The following is a 16561-nucleotide window of genomic DNA, read 5'->3' as shown; positions in this document are numbered from 1 at the left end:
CCTATATCATGAGCCAGGAAGCAAAGACATGCTAAGCACCCACATTCCCTTAAAGGAAACACCCAATCATCCAGAGGACCTTTCCCAGGAGACATAGTCTGCTGAAGTTCCAGTGCCTCCCAATAGTTCACAAAAGCGTTTGAAACTGGGCCTTGGGGTGACATTCCTGGTCGTAAATGGATCTGCCTCTTTCTGATCACCATGCTTGTCTAAAATATGAGCGAGCACGTGACTCAGTATGGGTAGATCACAGCTAGGACTGTCCTCCCTCTTAAGTCCTCCTGTCCAGTTAAATACATCGGCAAATGGTTTGTCTTGGGCTGCTAGTAGAGAGAAAGACCATTCTCCCTGGAGGAGAGCACAGACACAGGGGCAAGGAGATGTGGCTGATTGCGCCCCTGTGAGAGTCAAACCCAGCTCCTACACACCTCCCGTTCTTCAAGTCGCTCCCAGATTTTTATAAAAAGCCACTTCCAACCATTCTGCTTTAAAAACATTCTGTCAGGATGAATTGGCTTTCTATCATTTGTGGATTTTTATGCCCTTTTCTTTTAATTGAAAATCTATTTTTTCATACAATATATTATGATTGTGATTTCCCCTCCCCCAGCTTTTCCCAGATCTTCTCTACTTCCCCAACCACCCAAAGTTACACCCTTTCTTCCTCTCTCTTACTGAAAAACAAGCAGGCATAAAACAAAACCAAAAACAAACAAACAAAAAAACCTAAACTAAGATAAAATAAAATAAAAAAAAACTAGATGAGAAAACAAACAAACAGAGAAAAAAAGCTAAAGAAAAAGTACAAGAAATACATATAGATGCAGAGACACACATATTCACACACACAGAAACTTCATAAAAACATAAAACTGGAAAACATAATATATAAGCAAAAGATCCGTAAGATTCAAAAATAAAAGCTTCAGACAAAGCACTATGAGAACAAAAACAAACAAACACACACACATATAAAACTTCAAAAAAAATCCCTTAAAAAATACCATTGAAGTTGAAATTGTTTTGCAATGGCCATCTGCTGGGCATGGAGCCTGCCCGTCAGTGTGGTTTGTATGCCCAGTGAGATTCTGTTGGAAAAAAACATTTTTCCCTTGAGAGTGGTTATCAGTTGGAGATTGCTCCGGGCTGAGGATGGGGCTTGTAGTCACTTCTTGTCTCATTTGGGACCTCATTTGGCCCAGACAGACCCATGCAGGTCCACTGCGTCATCCACCCAGTCATGTCTAGAAAGCCTCCTTTCCTTGGAGTCTTTCATCACCAGTGGCTCTTATAATATTTAGTTGCCTGAGCTCAGAGGGGAGGGACTTGAGGGAGACATCCCACTTAGGATCGGGTGCTCCACATTTTCTCACTCTCTGCACATCGCCCAGTTGTGGGCCTGTGTACGTGTTCCCGTCTGCTGCAGGAGGAAACTTCTCTGATGATGGCAGAGCCAGGCACTGATCTGTGAGTACAGCAGAATGTCCTTAGGAGTTGCTTTACTGCTATGTTTCTTTAGCAGAAAAGCAGCATTTGGTTTTCTCTTAGGTCCCTCCCTGGCCTTTCCAGTCTCAGAAGACCTTTAGTGCACATACTAAGATCAACAATTAATAAATGGGAACTTATGAAACTAAAAAGCTTCTACACAGCAAAGGACACCATCATTTGGAAAAAAACAGCAGCCTATAGAATGGGAAAAATTTTTACCAACTCCACACAGGACAGAGGGTTAATATCTAAGATTATAAATAACTTAAAAGAGTGGACACCAAGAAAACTAATAACCCAATTAAAAGTGAGGTGCAGATCTAAACAGAGAGTTCTAAAAAGGTGAAATACAATTGATTGAGAAACACTTACTGTTCAGCATCCTTAGTCATCCTGAGAAATCGCAAAACTACTTTGAGATTTCACCTTAACCACAATCAATAAAACAAATGACATCCCATGCCGACGAGGATGCAGAGTAAGGGGTGCACTCATCCATTACTGGTGGGAGTGAAAACGTGTACAGCCACAAGAGGAGTCAGTGTGCAGTTCCTCGGGAAGCTGGAAACAGATCCACTTCAAGATCCAGCTACAGCCCTCTTGGGCATATACCCAAAACACTACACCCTACTACACAGGCACTGCTCATTCGTGTTTATTGCTGCTCTATTCGTAATAGCCAGAAATTAGAAACAGCCTAGATGTATGTCAGTGGATTACTGGATTTAAAAAAAAAATGTGGTACATTGACACAGTAGAATATTACTTATCCATTAAAACATACCAAAAAACCCAAACAAACAAATAAACAAAAAAAAAAAAAAAAAAAGAAGGAGGAGGAGGAGGAGGAAGAAGAAGAAGAAATCATGAAATTCTCAGGTAAATGAAAAAAAATTATTCTGAGTGAGGTAACACAGAAAGACAAATACAGTATTGTCTTCGTCTCTGTTCTATTGCTGTGAGGAGACACCATGACCATGGCAACTCTTATAAAGAAAAGCATTTAATTGGGAGCTGCTTACGGTTCAGAGTTTAGTCCATTAAACTAGTCTCAGCATGGCAGGGAGCATGTTGGCAGACACGGTGCTGGAGAAGGAGCTGAGAGTTTTACAACTGGATCCACAGGCAGCAGAAAAAGAGACACATGGGTGGGTCCTTGAAACCTCAAAGCTCAGCCTCATTGACACTTCCCCCAAGACCATACCTACCCCAACAAGGCCAAACTTCCTAATCCCTTCCAAGTAATGCCACTCCTGAATGGCTAAACATTCAAACATAAGATCCTATAGAAACCATTCTTATTCAAACCAACACACACACAGACACACACACAGACACACACACACACACACAGACACACACAGGAGGGAACAGGAGAATCAAAAGGGGAGGGGAGGAAAGAAGGGAATAAGGGAGGAAATACAGGGTTCGACAGCTAAACACAAGGGCCATTTGAACGAACCATATGGAAACCTAATACAGTAGAAGCTTCTTGAAATATATACATATATGAACTGAATCTAAATGGAAACACCAAATGATGGTTGGAGCCCCAACTGGACATCTCTTTGTCACCAAATGCAGCTTCCAGTACTGGGAATGGGTTACGTCTAATTAGTTTGTGGGCCAAAAGGCCCCACGGGAAACCCCAAACAACCCAGTATCTATTCCCAAGGCTGTCATTTGCTCACCACAAGCTGACGGTAGGGCCCTGTTACTGAAGACAGCACCTGCATAACTCATTGAACATGGAGAAGAAGAGCTGGTTCCCACCTAGAGCCTTCAACCCTCCAGACTAGTATTCACAGTGCTGGAAGACACTCCCCAGAGCAGAGACGCCAACCCAGCTACAAACCCTTCACTCTACAAATGATGATCTGCCTGTGAGACATGCTCATACAACAGTGCTCATTTGACACATGTACAGATGAGCAAGCAACGCCAAACACTCTCAGTGTGTTTATATGTGTGTGTGCATGTCTGTATGTTCACATGTGCATGCAAGCATGTGTGGTGTGTATAAAAATAAGGATTAGAGATCATGAATTTGGGAGGGGGTATATGGGACTGGAAGGGGAGGAAAGTTATAGGCACAGTAATCATGTATGAAGGATATATGTGAATGAATTACATTTTAAGCTGGGTGTGGTGGCACATGCCTTTAGTCCCAGCACTGGAGGCAGAGGTAGGGGGATCTCTGTGAATTCGAGGCCAGCCTGATTTGCAAACAGCCGGGGCTGTTACACAGAGAAACCCGATCCCAGAAATACCCCAAAAGAACACACCTAAAACAACTCCAGGCCCTCCTGCCTCTGTCCAGCACGTTGACTCCTGGAAAGTTAAGAGATTCGGGCGTTCCTGTGAATGCCTGCCACCAGATGGCGTGTCAAGCTAACCCGTGTCCTCTGGCTGGCCTCGCTAGCTCCGTTACTCCTGCCACGTTGGGTGAGTCTTCTCAGGCTACCTAAAAGGCTTTCAAAGAATGCTTAAAACCAATTCAGCAGCCGGTGGGACTTTCACCTACATGGTATGATAGGTTCAGGATGTCTCTGCCAAGAGACTGTCTCTGCCAGAGACCCTGAAGTCAGCCTACCTCTTATTTCTTTTATATATATATATATATATTTATATTTATATATATATTTATATATATATATATTTTTATATATATATATATATTGAATTTATATATATATTTATATATATATATTTATATATATATATATATTGAATTAGATTTAGCCAGTGAAAGAAAAATAATCATTTTGTTTCTCCTTATTCTGTCTCATACTATGGGTCTAGTCTTTCTTTACTTCTCGAATAAAATCTAGACTATAACTTCTGTTCTTAAATTAATGACTCGTTCACGGTTAGCTCTTCACAACGTATTTGAATTTAGTGCTCCAAACAGCCTCTTATCAGCTATTTAGACAGCATTCTCTTGTGAAGACCTGACTCTGAACCATACGTGAACTCAAGGCTCCTCAGCATCCTGCTTTATCTCATTAGAAATTTGAAATACTTAGGAATATACATTGTTAGCTTCCTCCTGCTTAGCATGTCTGGTTCTTTGCTCAGTTGTCCCTGGGTCTTAGACATGCTGGCTGTTTTACAGATAGAGCTGTAGAAGGAGGGTACATTAAAAATGATGAAAGGTCTTTCTTGACTGGCACTGACCTATTGTGATATTTCACTGCACGTGCTCAAAATTAAACAGAGTAAAGCACAAGAAATCATGAGCAACAGTTATCAAATTGGCAATCTCCAAAATTAAAGCTACAAACAGTGTAGGTGTTTAATATACTGTGTAAAATTACATTTTATAGCCGGTAGATTAATAATTGGTAAATTACAAAGAAATAAGAAGGAAATTGGCAACACCATCAAAGACACTATGTAGATTTGCATTTTTTTTAAAAAAGCTAAGCTGAACACCCATAGCTAAAAAGTATATTAAAATTGGGACTGGAATCAGCTGATGAGAAAATGAGTGAATCATAAGATAAATATGAAGAAATTACCTAGAATAGAGAACAGAAAACGAAGAAAGAGAAAACAGAACTTTATTAAAAATACAGAGAGTAGAACAAAAATATGTAACACTTAATTGGATTTGTCAAAAGAGAGTTTGAAGGTGAGATAGCTGATGTGTTAATAGCTTGAAAAGCCAACCCACAGCCTGAGGAAGCACAGTCCCAGTTGGAATAAACAGAAAAAAACCCCACAGTGGCATATTCTTTAAAAGGTAAGGACACAAGGGGCAAAGGAGAAAGCTTAAAGGAAGCCAGAAGAACAAGCTAGAGTACTGGCAAAGGGAGAACAATTGAGTTGGTGACTGGCTTCTCAAAAGCAACGGTGGAAGGAAGTGAAATAATGACTTCATTTTGGTGAAGGACTTTTGTAATCACTGAGGATCTCTTTCCGGGACAGTAATAAAACACTTTGATTGAGAGTAACAAACCCAAACAAGCATATCCTACCAAGGAACCAGCACGAAAGAAAACTTCCATCAGGAAGAAAGACAGTTCATGAAGAAAATCTAAAATGCAGCCAGAAAAGACTTATAGGGGTTAGGGGGTAAGTGTGATTCTAAACATACTTGAGAAATTTTAAAAAATTATTCTACGAGGGCTGGAAAAATCAAGATGGAGTTTAAAACATTAACCAAATAGCAGGAAGTCCAAAAGAGTTAAGAGTTTAACTGTGCTAGATTCTATTTTTAAATTAAACCTACATAGAAATATTTTAACAGAATTATTAAAAGAAGAGAGTTAGGGCCAAATGTTTCAAGCATAGACAGGTTTTCTGGAACCCCTTGACAGGGCCTGGTCATCAAAGGGATTAATAGCTCCACAAGGTACTTATCACTGTTTATGCTCACAAAGGTTTTTTAATTGCCTTCCCTTAATTATGGTGCTGTGGAATTCTTCAAAGCTCTTCAGAAACTAAAATGTCCTCCCACGAATGGCTTCCCTCCTCCATTCTCCCAAATGTAAATTCTGTCAAGAAAATGCTGACTCCTTTTTTTGAAAATAAGCCAGACGCCATCACATCTACCTTGTGTCCTGATGTCACATTGAACATCCACAGAAATTCACCCTGTCCAAAGCTCGTTAAAGTCTGCTAGAATACACAACAGCTGGCAACGTCTGCCTCTGGAGAGCATTACTGTATATTATTATTATTATTATTATCATTATTTGGATAGCAATACTGAGTACTGGGCTTCATAATGCCATTTCCATCCATGTGCCACTGAATATTGGTTTTGTCATGGAGAGAGCGTTCCCTGTAAGACCGTAGCATAATCAATTGAGTTCTTTATAGCAAAAGTAGATGAAAATGCTTTATTTACTTTAAACATTACAATCAAATGCACTTTGTATGTCTGACATTGGAAAAAAAAATCACAGGTGACAGTGATATAAACATTTCAGTTTTGATGTCACAGACAAGGCGCGAAAACGATTGGGCAGGTGATGCTCACGAAGTAGGTGTCTTTTCATCCCACTGTTCTTTATATTCACAAGGAAAATTCACATGGGGTTGTGTCTCACACCTCTGTCATTAGGCATAGCAAGAGAGCACTGGTATCTTTCCAGCCTTCTGGATGCAAGGAGTCAGCCCCACCAAAAACTGTAACACGACTTTTAGCTCTGCCGCTACAACTTTCTCCTCCTCACCTTCTTTGTCTCCCTCTAGACCTGGGTCCTCAGTTCTACCTAAAAAAAAAACATATCTCAAAACATAGTGGAGATGATGGCTCCTGCCAGCAACTACAAAAGTCTGAGCCTGGAAGAACCTGCAGCTTGGCTTAGAAATGCCTCTTTGAGAAGAGCACACGAAGTCATGTGTCAAAGCCTTTCCCCCTCACAGCTCCACACTGAGGGTGAAACCCTTCCCCAGCAAAGGCACCCCGTCTCTGGGAAGACTTCACGGAATGGTGCGTGGATAGATGAAGTGGCAAATGCCTGTCTTCAAGGCTTCTCCTCGCCGATGACATAGGAATAAGCACTGAGCCCATGGCTCTCATTACACATCTGGTTGGGAAGAAAATAAACTGGAGTCTGAGCCCGTGAGTACTGCAGAAACTGGAAAGAACCCTAGACAGCCAGAAGGCCACCTGAAGACTCTAAAAGCCATTTGGCCATAGGTGAGTCACTTGGCATATTCAGCCTTGGCTTGGTTCCACCTTCTGCACGATGGGAGAACACCTACCCTACCTCTATCACAGGGCTTGCTGTGAAGAACGAATGGGGCGGTGCTTGTGGAATTGGTCTGTAAACAGCAATGCATCACAAAAGTAATACACATAGCATTAAAACCCAATCTTACCTTTAAGCAATGTCAGCCTCAGGCTGTCACTTAAAGCAACTCAGCTTCTCCTTATTCAGCTTTGTTGGTACTAGGGCCATTGAGCTTCAGTGATCATCCCAAGTGACTAGAGGTAGGAGGTAGGGTCCTGGCAGGAAAAACTAGGCACCATTTTGCTTCTAGAATCTCAGAATTTCCTCGGATGATTTCTACATTCTATACATCACTTCTAAACTCCCATAAGATTCGGGCCACAATTAAATCTTATTTTGGAAGGGGTAACATTGTATAGTTTATTGTTTTTCTCCACCCATTTTTTTTTTGGTCCTAACATGAAAGTTATGTTATTAACAAGGCTGTTAATTTGTACCCTTTAAAAATTATTTACGCTTGCCATTTTCCCTGACAGCTCCTTTCTTTCTATTCATGATCTAAGTTTTATTCAGGATGGCATCAAGGGAATAAGAAAATTACCTGTAATTCCTGTTGTCTGCTCTGAGCCTGTCACAACAGATCACTATTCTGGGAGTTGGAACATTTCAGGCAGGCTCCTGGGGGTGGACTTCCAACTATTTCTCTTTAAATGTTTCCTTTCAGCTGGACTCTGATGAGCCAGGCTCCAGTGTCATGGCCAGACTGCTGGGTGCCTGGCCAGTGCTAGCCCTAATGGAGTTCGAGGAACCTCACTGGCATGTTTTAATAAAATAACCCACAGCCCCAACAATACTCCTGGCCAGCCATTAAGGGCACGCCAGAGTATCACATAGCTTAGGTCGTCCTTGAGCTCACTCTATAGCCAAAGATGATCCTGAGCTTCTAACCCTCTTGCCTCTAGCTCCCAAATGCTGGGATCACAGGCATGTGCCACTAGCCCTAGTTTATAGTGTTAGGACTTGAATGCAGGGCTTTGTGCATGCTAAGCAAGCACTGTACCAACTGGGTTACATTCCTAGCCCCACAGGCAAGAAATTATTTTTACCAACTATTTCTAAAATGCTTTATTTCTTTTTGTATGGGTGTATTTTGCCTGCATGTGTGTCTGTGCACCATATGTGTGCAGTACCTGTAGAGGCCAGAAGAGGGCACCGGATCCCCCACAAGGGGAGGTAGGAAGCTGCGCGTGCTGAGAAATGAATGTGGGTCCTCTGGGAGAGTAGCCAGTATCCTTAACCACAGCGCCATCTCTCCAGCCCACTTCCTTTTTTAATTTTTAAAAAAATGTATTCATTTTTATTTTGTCTGAGCATTTTTGCCTACACGTAAGTGCTGGCAGATGCTCTAAGAGGCCATTGGTTCCCCTGGAATTGTAGTCACAGACAGTTGTGAGCCATCCTGAGGGGCTCGGAAGCAAACTCAGGTACTCCGCTAAAGCAGCTAGTGTTCTTGACTACCGAGCCACCTCTCTCTAATCCCCAGGCAAGTGATTCTTATGGCTGGGCAATAAAACACGGACAGAAAAGACCTACAGATTGGGAGTCTAAAGATCTGGCGGGTTTGCGACTTCATAAATGAAAGCGATGGCTTATCCGTCTATTCAAAGGGGGCGGGGACTGGATGAACCAAAGCAGCGTCCGTTACTGCACTCGTCTCAAAGACCGCTTAAGTTCTGAGCAATTTGTCTCGCGGCACCAGCCCGCTCTCAACCTGGTATGCCCAGCCCGACACCAAGCACGGAGTGAAGGTCGTGAGAAGGCAGTGAGATGCCCAGCCTATGTAAGCCCCAGGCTGTAGGTGCAAGCGCCTGGGGGACCGGATCCTGAGCTCCCTGGGCTGGCTTAGATGGAAGAACCGAATACTGAGCTCAGTCCTAATGAGTCTACACGCGGCCTCGAGAACTCCGAGCACCGGGGACAGCTCCTCCTCCAGCCTGTCCCTGGCTCAGCTGTGAGTCACAGGCAGAGACAGAAGCTTCTGCACCAGCCCTGGGGGGAGAGGGAGAGCTGCCACTCATCCCTCTGTTCTCCTTCACCTCTCCTCAGCTCAGACTTTTACAGATCACCAAGCACGTCCTAAAAATGGGATGGATGGACAAACATACAACACTTAAATATCAAAATAGTTCCCATTTTAAATCTCTGGGTTTATTATAATCTATCCATAGCACTATTTCTTATCATCTGCATAAAATATACTCATCCTTTCTTGGTCATGTCTTATCTTCCTTATCAAACTGTAGGGACTCAGTGGGTGGAGACCACATCGTATACAGTACTTCCTTTATGCCCTAGAGAAAACAGGAAAAGAACTGAGATGTATAGGCACTTCCTCTTCAGGGCACAGTATTTGGAGAAGAAACAAAGGGATGTGTGAAGCAAAGTCAAGGGCACCGAGGGCACCGAGAGCTCTGAGGGCTCCGAGGGCGACCAGCTCTGCCTTGTCCATTCACCCTTGTCTCCTATCTGCATACCCAGAAGCTACCGTTCTTCCCCTCTGCTGAATGTCTGGAAGCCCAGGTGACTCTCGCAGCTTTGCAGAGAACAATCTGTGCCCCACTTTCCCCCAGTTATTTCAAAAGCCTGTTATCTTCCATACATTGCTTAAAAAAAAAAAACAACTGTAGGCCTTTGGAAAGTTATGCTTTCAGTTTTAACAGTTTCTCCTATTGCTCCCCCTGGGATTTCACCAAGCTCACGCATGCCCCTTGGCTTTACAAAGCAATGTATTTGGTCTCCTTAGCCTGCGCTACGGGGCTCTTTGGTGGTAAGAAGCCTGTCACAGTGCTCAGTATAACAGTGGCCACTGCTGCTATCCGATATTCTTCAGAAGCGCCTGAGCAAGTTGAAATCAAAAGCTGGTGATCAAGAGATGTTTTTGTCAGTGATTTAGAGCCCAAACAGACAGACCAGACCTAGGTTTTCTGAGGCCAGGGACACTAGCAAGTCTAAAACTCAGCACCAGGATTATGGCTTTTGTCTTCAAGCCCTTGGAAGTGCCAGTACTGGGCTGAAGTACCCTCCTGATCCATCTAGGGCAGGCCACAGCAACTGTGAAGTCCTCTGGCAAGCCAGTTCTCCTTCAAGTGATGATACTAGCTTACCCCTTCAACCCTGACCCAGCAGCTTCTTACATCACATATAGGACATTTTTTTTTTCTTTAAATGTCATGAAGTACAATGGATGCTAGCAGAATGGACTCTGGAATTCTAGTCAGGTGGTCCTGGAAGAGTCTGAGGAGATGCTGGCCAACCTTCTTCAGAGGCTATACACAGATGAGTAAGTAGAGAAGAGGTCACCACAGGATTACCCAAGCATGTGTCTTAGCACAATAATGCAGACTGAAAGTCTACCAAAGAAAGTGAATGTTGTGTAACACCTAAGGTTGGGTGAGCCACCGATCCAGAGCCAAACAGTCTGATGAGAGAGAGCTTTTATCCTTTGTGATGAACGGACATGTAGGAATACCAAACTTCTCTCAAGTGGGAATTCCCAGTCTGGGCTCCGCTCAGCTAGGCAGTCCTTTTATTGGTCATGGCTAGATGCTCTTCCGTGTCTGCTCAGAGTTGATAAAAAATGGTCGCACACGATGACAGCAGTGACCAGGCTCTTCTCTAATCATGTAGGATAGTCCAGGTGCATTTGACAGGGTCCATGAGCAGCAAGAGGACAAACTCCACAAACAGGGATCTGAGGGGGGCAGAGTTTGTGGCCAGTTTGGCAGTTGACATGCATTACAAAGTCCTGACCATTCTCAATTTGGATTTAGGCAATACCATTTCTTTTCTCTTTCTTTCTTTCTTTCTTTCTTTCTTTCTTTCTTTCTTTCTTTCTTTTTATTTTTTATTTTTGCAAGGGTAGAAAGAGGAAGAGCTTCTTGCTGAGAATGTAGTATCTTTCTTCTCCCCATAGTGGCAGGCCAGTGAGGCCAAGAGATGAAGATACCACATCCTTGGGACCCTGCACTGGCACAATCAGGATGGCAGAAATGATCTTTAAATGAACTCCTCCCACCCCCGTATCTGAGTGTGTTTGTGGGGAAAACAGTCCACATTGGAAATATAATCAGACTGTATATTGTTTCCCTCCTAGACTCTTCATCTTGCATCACTGCTATCTCCTTTTCTCCTCTTTTACGTGTGTGTTTTAAGCAGCTGTCAAAGGCACCTGATGACAAGAGAGTAGAGTGGAACACCCTCAGAGCCACCAGCCCTGAAAAGATCAGGAGAGGGGGAGAGAGAGGGAAAGGGAGAGGAAGAAGAAAAGGGAGAGGGAGGGGAGGAGGAGGAGAAGAGGGGGAGGGAGAGAGAGGAGAGGGAGGGAGGCAGGCCTTAGGGGTTCAAGGCTTGGATGTCACTGTTTGCAACAGAAAGATAGAAAGCAGTTTACGTTCTCTGAATGGAAAAAGAAAGACCACTTAGACAGGTTTTCAAAATGCTATCCTCTGTTTGTCCCAGCCACTTAGAACTGTGAGTCAGAGCAGCAAATTGAAGTCATTTCTGTGATTGCCAAGGAGGTCACTGCCACTAAGCTCACTAAAGGCCTTCTGATTTTTAGCATAACAAGACTCATTGACCAGTGACTGGAAATGATGGGGATAAAAGGTACGTTTTACCTTGAAGTTAGCTCTCTTGTGAGCAGAAGGTCTCCTGACAGGAGTAACAAATTCTTCTGTCTCTAAGCACAAAACAGCACTCGTAGAAAAACATACTGCAGGCATAGGTGAGTTCTAGAGATCGGGGGTCCAACTACCTGTTTCAGCTACCTGTTTCCAAACTGGACACAGAGTCTTGATTCTGCTAAGGAAGTGGGGGTGGGGCAGGGTAAACTCCACGGCATATTATCATGTGGTTTGCTCTCACACAACATTGTTTTCCCAAGAGAGATGGGCATGAAGGTTTGAAATCGGCCTCCTCACAGGACGCCTCCCACCCCTTGCCAAGGTGGAGATCGGCAGGTCTTCCAAGGTGGTTGCTGGCAGGAGAAGGTCCCGGGCTCGCTGGCTCTCCGATTTGTGTCTTGTCCCGCAGTCTGCATCTGATTTCTAGTAATCCAGAGAGGTGTCTTGAAAGTGTCAGACCACAAGGGACATCCTGGTTGGAAAGTCACTCTAGGAAAAAGCAGAAAGTGCCCGTCGTTAAACCACAGATGGATAAACCAACAGACGCAACTGACTGCTAACTGGGCAGAGATGAAAGATACCAGAAGTATCTCGACTTAGGGCTTTGTAAGATGGCTGATGACCACGCCATAGCCGAGAGAACACTAAAGCAGCACCCATCGCATAGAACTCGGTTCCGAAGCCAAAGAATGACTTCTATTGTCTTAGGAGTAATGACCGTTAGAAGTCTACAATACTGAGTTTGGGTGGTGTACCATTAGCCTGAAGTCATCTGAAAGTGCCTTCCTCACAGTCATTGCATATCTGTTGCTCAGGAACAACAACAACAACAACAACAACAAAACCACTTGGCTGCTTGGGGGAGATTAATATAATGCCAAACACCTTTCTCCTGTTCATTGTCCTTCTCTCCATGTCACATACAAAAAAAAAAAAAAAAAAAAAAAAAAGGCCCCAGAACTGAGGATGCAGGCAGGCCAGCACAGCTTAGAATCGGGAAAATAAAATGCCAAGCAGGCAGATTAGCTGATGAACAGAAATCCTTGGGCACGCCGAGTGACATCCAAATGTGTGTGTGTGTGTGTGTGTGTGTGTGTGTGTGTGTAGAAATACTTCCGTGCCCCGCTGGGTACACATAACTGTACAGACTGCTGTTGCATTTACAGAGAAAGCGATCGAGCCTGCGCAGGCCCATGCACAAGAGAACTGAGCTGAGGCAAAGGCCTCCTTCAGGTATGCAAGGTACTGGCTGTACCTGGCGTTCGCTCATTCAACAGTCAGGAAGAAGAGGCTGAGCTGTCCTTTGTAATTAGCTCGGTGTTCCCGGGATAAGTGCTAAGAAGGGCCACAAAAGCACGCATAGGTTATTTTGCATGCAGACCACAGAAACCCAGGTAAAGGCCAGCGGAGCAGCTCGCCATTTGAAGGGCTTTTCTACAATCATCTATACGTTATTTGCTTTTAAAAAAATGTTCTATTGTGGTGGCATGCGATGTGATGGTGATCCCCAGCACTCGGGGAGGCAAAGACAGGAGGATTGCTGTGACTTCGAGGCCAGCCTGGTCTATAAAACGAGTCTGGGACAGCCAAGGCTACACAGAGAAACCCTACCTAACTCCCCCTCCCCCCGAAAGCTTTGTCGGTCCCTCATCTCTTGAGGGCCCCACGTTTACCTTCTCCACCTGACCTTGACGCCTGGGTGCCTCTCTCTGGGCCTCCAACCCCATATATTCCTGCCAGGGGCCCTGCTACCTCACACCCCCCCTCCCCCGGCCCCGGGAAGGATTCGGGGTGCACCCTCACGGTTTTCTTGGCGGGGTCCTTTTTCCTCCTCTTCTCTGAGTTGCTGTGGAAGGGCAGCTCGCGGCCGCGGTAGGACGGGCCCCGGCTCAGCTCGCCCCGGTTCAGCTCCAGCTCGCTGTAGGGAGGCAGCGCGTCTTCGTCGGCCGCATCGTCGTCCTCCTCCTCCTCCTCGCCCTCGCTGGCCCCGGCCTTGTAGGTGGCAGGCGGGGACCAGGCGTAGTAGGAGGCGCTGCGGGGGCCGAGCTGCGCGCCCAGCTTGGACGGCGTCTCCAGGCTGCCGCCGCCCCCGCGGCTGGTGCTGTCGGGCCGCGCCTGGCGCTCCAGCACGCTGCTCAGGTACGAGTGGTCGTACTTGGGCGCGGTGCCCGGCGTCCGGCTCACCAGGCGCGGCAGGGGCGCCTCCTCGGGCGGCCGGCGGCGAGCCGGGCTGTAGGTCCAGCCGCGCTCGCCGTCCCCCGGGGGCTCGCGGCCGCGGCTGCGCCCGTAGTACTCGTCCAGCGAGCCGTCCTGGTAGAAGGCCCCGTGGGCCCGCGCCTCCGAGCGCTCGAAGCGGCTCCCGGCCCGCGCCTCGTGGCTGTTGCCATTGGCTCGCCGCGACCGCTGGCCGTAGGAGTCTGCGAAGGCCGCCAGCTCGTCCATCGACACGGCCGGCACGCCCGTGGCGAAGTTCTTCCGCGACAGCATCTCGGATTTGGAGCGCGGCTGGCTGCGGGCAGATGGTCGCTGGTTACTGCGTGGACACGCATCCCTTGCAGGGCATCCCCAAAGCTCCAGGGGCCCGTCCTCAACCCTCCACCCAGCGAGACGAATGACCCTTGAAGCTGCAAGTCCAGCGAGAGCAACCCTGGCTCTCTCGGGAGTTTGGGTGAAGGACCGGGATAGAGTTGTGTATCTGAAAACACCTTGCTATCTCCGTGGTGCCGAAACGCACGGATCACCTTCTGATCACGATGAGACCCTTGGCTGACAGCCACGAGCCTCCACCCACCCTCACGACCACAGCAAAGAGCAACCCACAAACTCCGGTCCCAGCAGACTGGAATACTGTTCGTCTGCCAGAGGCAGGGCCCAAGTTACCTGTTAAGTCAGGAGGCCAGAGACCTCTGCAGTGGGTAAAGGAGAGGTTGGGAGTGGGGGTGGGGCTACTGTAGGACAGACGATGGGTGATGGCGCCATGCAGGGAGGAAGCTGTCACACAAACTGTTAAACGTTGTTTGGACTTGTCACCAGGAACTTTGTTTCCTCACCTTAAAGTAGGAGCTTTAACGGTAGCTGCCTTCTAGAAGTATAAGGATTAACTACAAGAGTGTTAATAGGACGGCATGGTTGCCGATCACACGACAAAGGATCAGGACAATGGAGATGGGGGGGTGGGCATCTGTAACGGTTATAGGATCAAGCTTATGAAGAGATCAACGTCCGGGTTCATTAAGGGGCCTAAGATGAACATTTCAAAAGCCTTAACTGATTTCTTCTCACGTGTGGTACCACAAGGCTATACTATGTGTAAGAAAGAGACATCCCATAGTCTATAGAAAGCGATGTAGCAGAATAACCTAGAAGAGAAGCCCGGTGCCCTCCCCCCACCCACCCACTCACTGCCATCACCTGAGCCTGAAGCTCTCACGGTCCTCTTTGTTATACTCCAGGGCCGGCCCCCGGCTGGTCCCGCTGTTGCCTCCCACGACACCCGGCCAGTAGTCAGGATTGCTCTCCAAGTCCCCAGACATAGGGAACTGCTTGTTCCGCATCTGGTGGTAGGACTGGCGGAAATTGCTGTCGTCCTCGTGCAGGGAGCTGAGTTCCGAGATGGCGTTGTTATCTGCGGGGACAAAATCGGGCATTGCCGGTTTCTACGTGTGAGGAAGGGAATGCTGGGAGGGGCCGAGATCACACACTCCACAAACTCCTGCCTGGGGGAGGGTGGGGGTCTTGATCCTGACCCCCTCAGTGTGCGCTGTAGATCTGCACAGGTGGTATCTGTGTGCCTAGCTCAGCAGGGATTGGCTCCGGCCCAAACCCAACTTGCTTACGGAGAGGACCAGGACGGCTTCCTACATGCTGTTCTTGGAACAGGAAGACAATTGCCTTTGTTCTACCTAAGGCAGGCTTCCCAGAGCTCAGGCCGCGTGCAGCTGGCCTCCTGGTACATCATCGCCCTTGTTCAAATGTTTTTCTCTGTCCTATATAATTTCTGTGATGAACTTCAATGATCCGGGCCACATTGGGCCAAAGAGACAAAGAGGGGGGAGAAAGCCATCACTCCTACATAGCATCTTCTCTACTTGCCTGCCTAGCCAGTATCAAGAACATACTTTAGAAGAGGCTCATGCCCCGGGCGGTGGCACACAACTGTGAACCCAGCACTCAGGACGCAGAGGCAGGGGGATTGCTGTGAGCTCGAGGCCAGCCTGGTCTACAAGGCAAGTCTAGGACAGCCAAGGCTACACAGAGAAACCTTGTGTCAAAAGAGAGACAGAGAGAGAAAGAGAGAAAGGGGGGAGGAGGAGGAGGAGGAGGAGGAGGAGGAGGAGGTCTCCTCTCTCCTTGAGCCATTCCATTCCCCAGAGAGCACGAAGCCAGGGAGAGAGGATGTGCACCCGTGGTTTTCCCACACTAAGCTTTTAGACCACACACATGTAGGAACCTGTAATGCCCTGCCCAAGTGGCACCAGATCTACTCCCAAGGCTGAGTAGCCTTGTTCCCGCCCTCCCAAAGAACTGTATATGTGGTCCCAAGTGGCCAGACTTCCCCTTTGTGTCCCTGGGCCCCTGCCTTAAAAAAAAAAAAAAATGTAAGGAAGGTGCCCGTCACAGCTTTCTCCTTTCCTAAGCAGCTTTGTGGCTTTGTGCAGAAGTGCTTATGACCTAGGACCAGAATTTTTATCTGGGCTGGAAAAA

The 16561-nt window shown here is 46.6% G+C and overlaps 1 protein-coding gene across 1 annotated transcript in view; it reads right to left on the bottom strand.

Moving 5' to 3' along the window:
- Window positions 1-6321: 6321 nt before the first annotated feature.
- The window catches only part of Ildr2 (immunoglobulin like domain containing receptor 2), a 57664-nt gene continuing 47424 nt past the window's right edge, over window positions 6322-16561 (bottom strand). Inside the window, exons 8-10 of the mRNA XM_060364618.1 lie at window positions 15269-15482; window positions 13661-14366; window positions 6322-12346 (exon numbers count right to left, since the gene is read on the bottom strand). Coding sequence (XP_060220601.1) covers window positions 12311-12346; window positions 13661-14366; window positions 15269-15482 — 956 coding nt within the window. The 3' untranslated portion in view covers window positions 6322-12310. The remainder of the gene's footprint in view (window positions 12347-13660; window positions 14367-15268; window positions 15483-16561) is intronic.

Source organism: Meriones unguiculatus, chromosome 11 (genome assembly GCF_030254825.1).
Source record: "Meriones unguiculatus strain TT.TT164.6M chromosome 11, Bangor_MerUng_6.1, whole genome shotgun sequence".
In the NCBI taxonomy this organism is placed as follows: Eukaryota; Metazoa; Chordata; class Mammalia; order Rodentia; family Muridae; genus Meriones; species Meriones unguiculatus.
The sequence above is the reverse complement of the archived record's forward strand: the minus strand, read 5'-3'. Positions and strand labels throughout refer to the sequence as shown.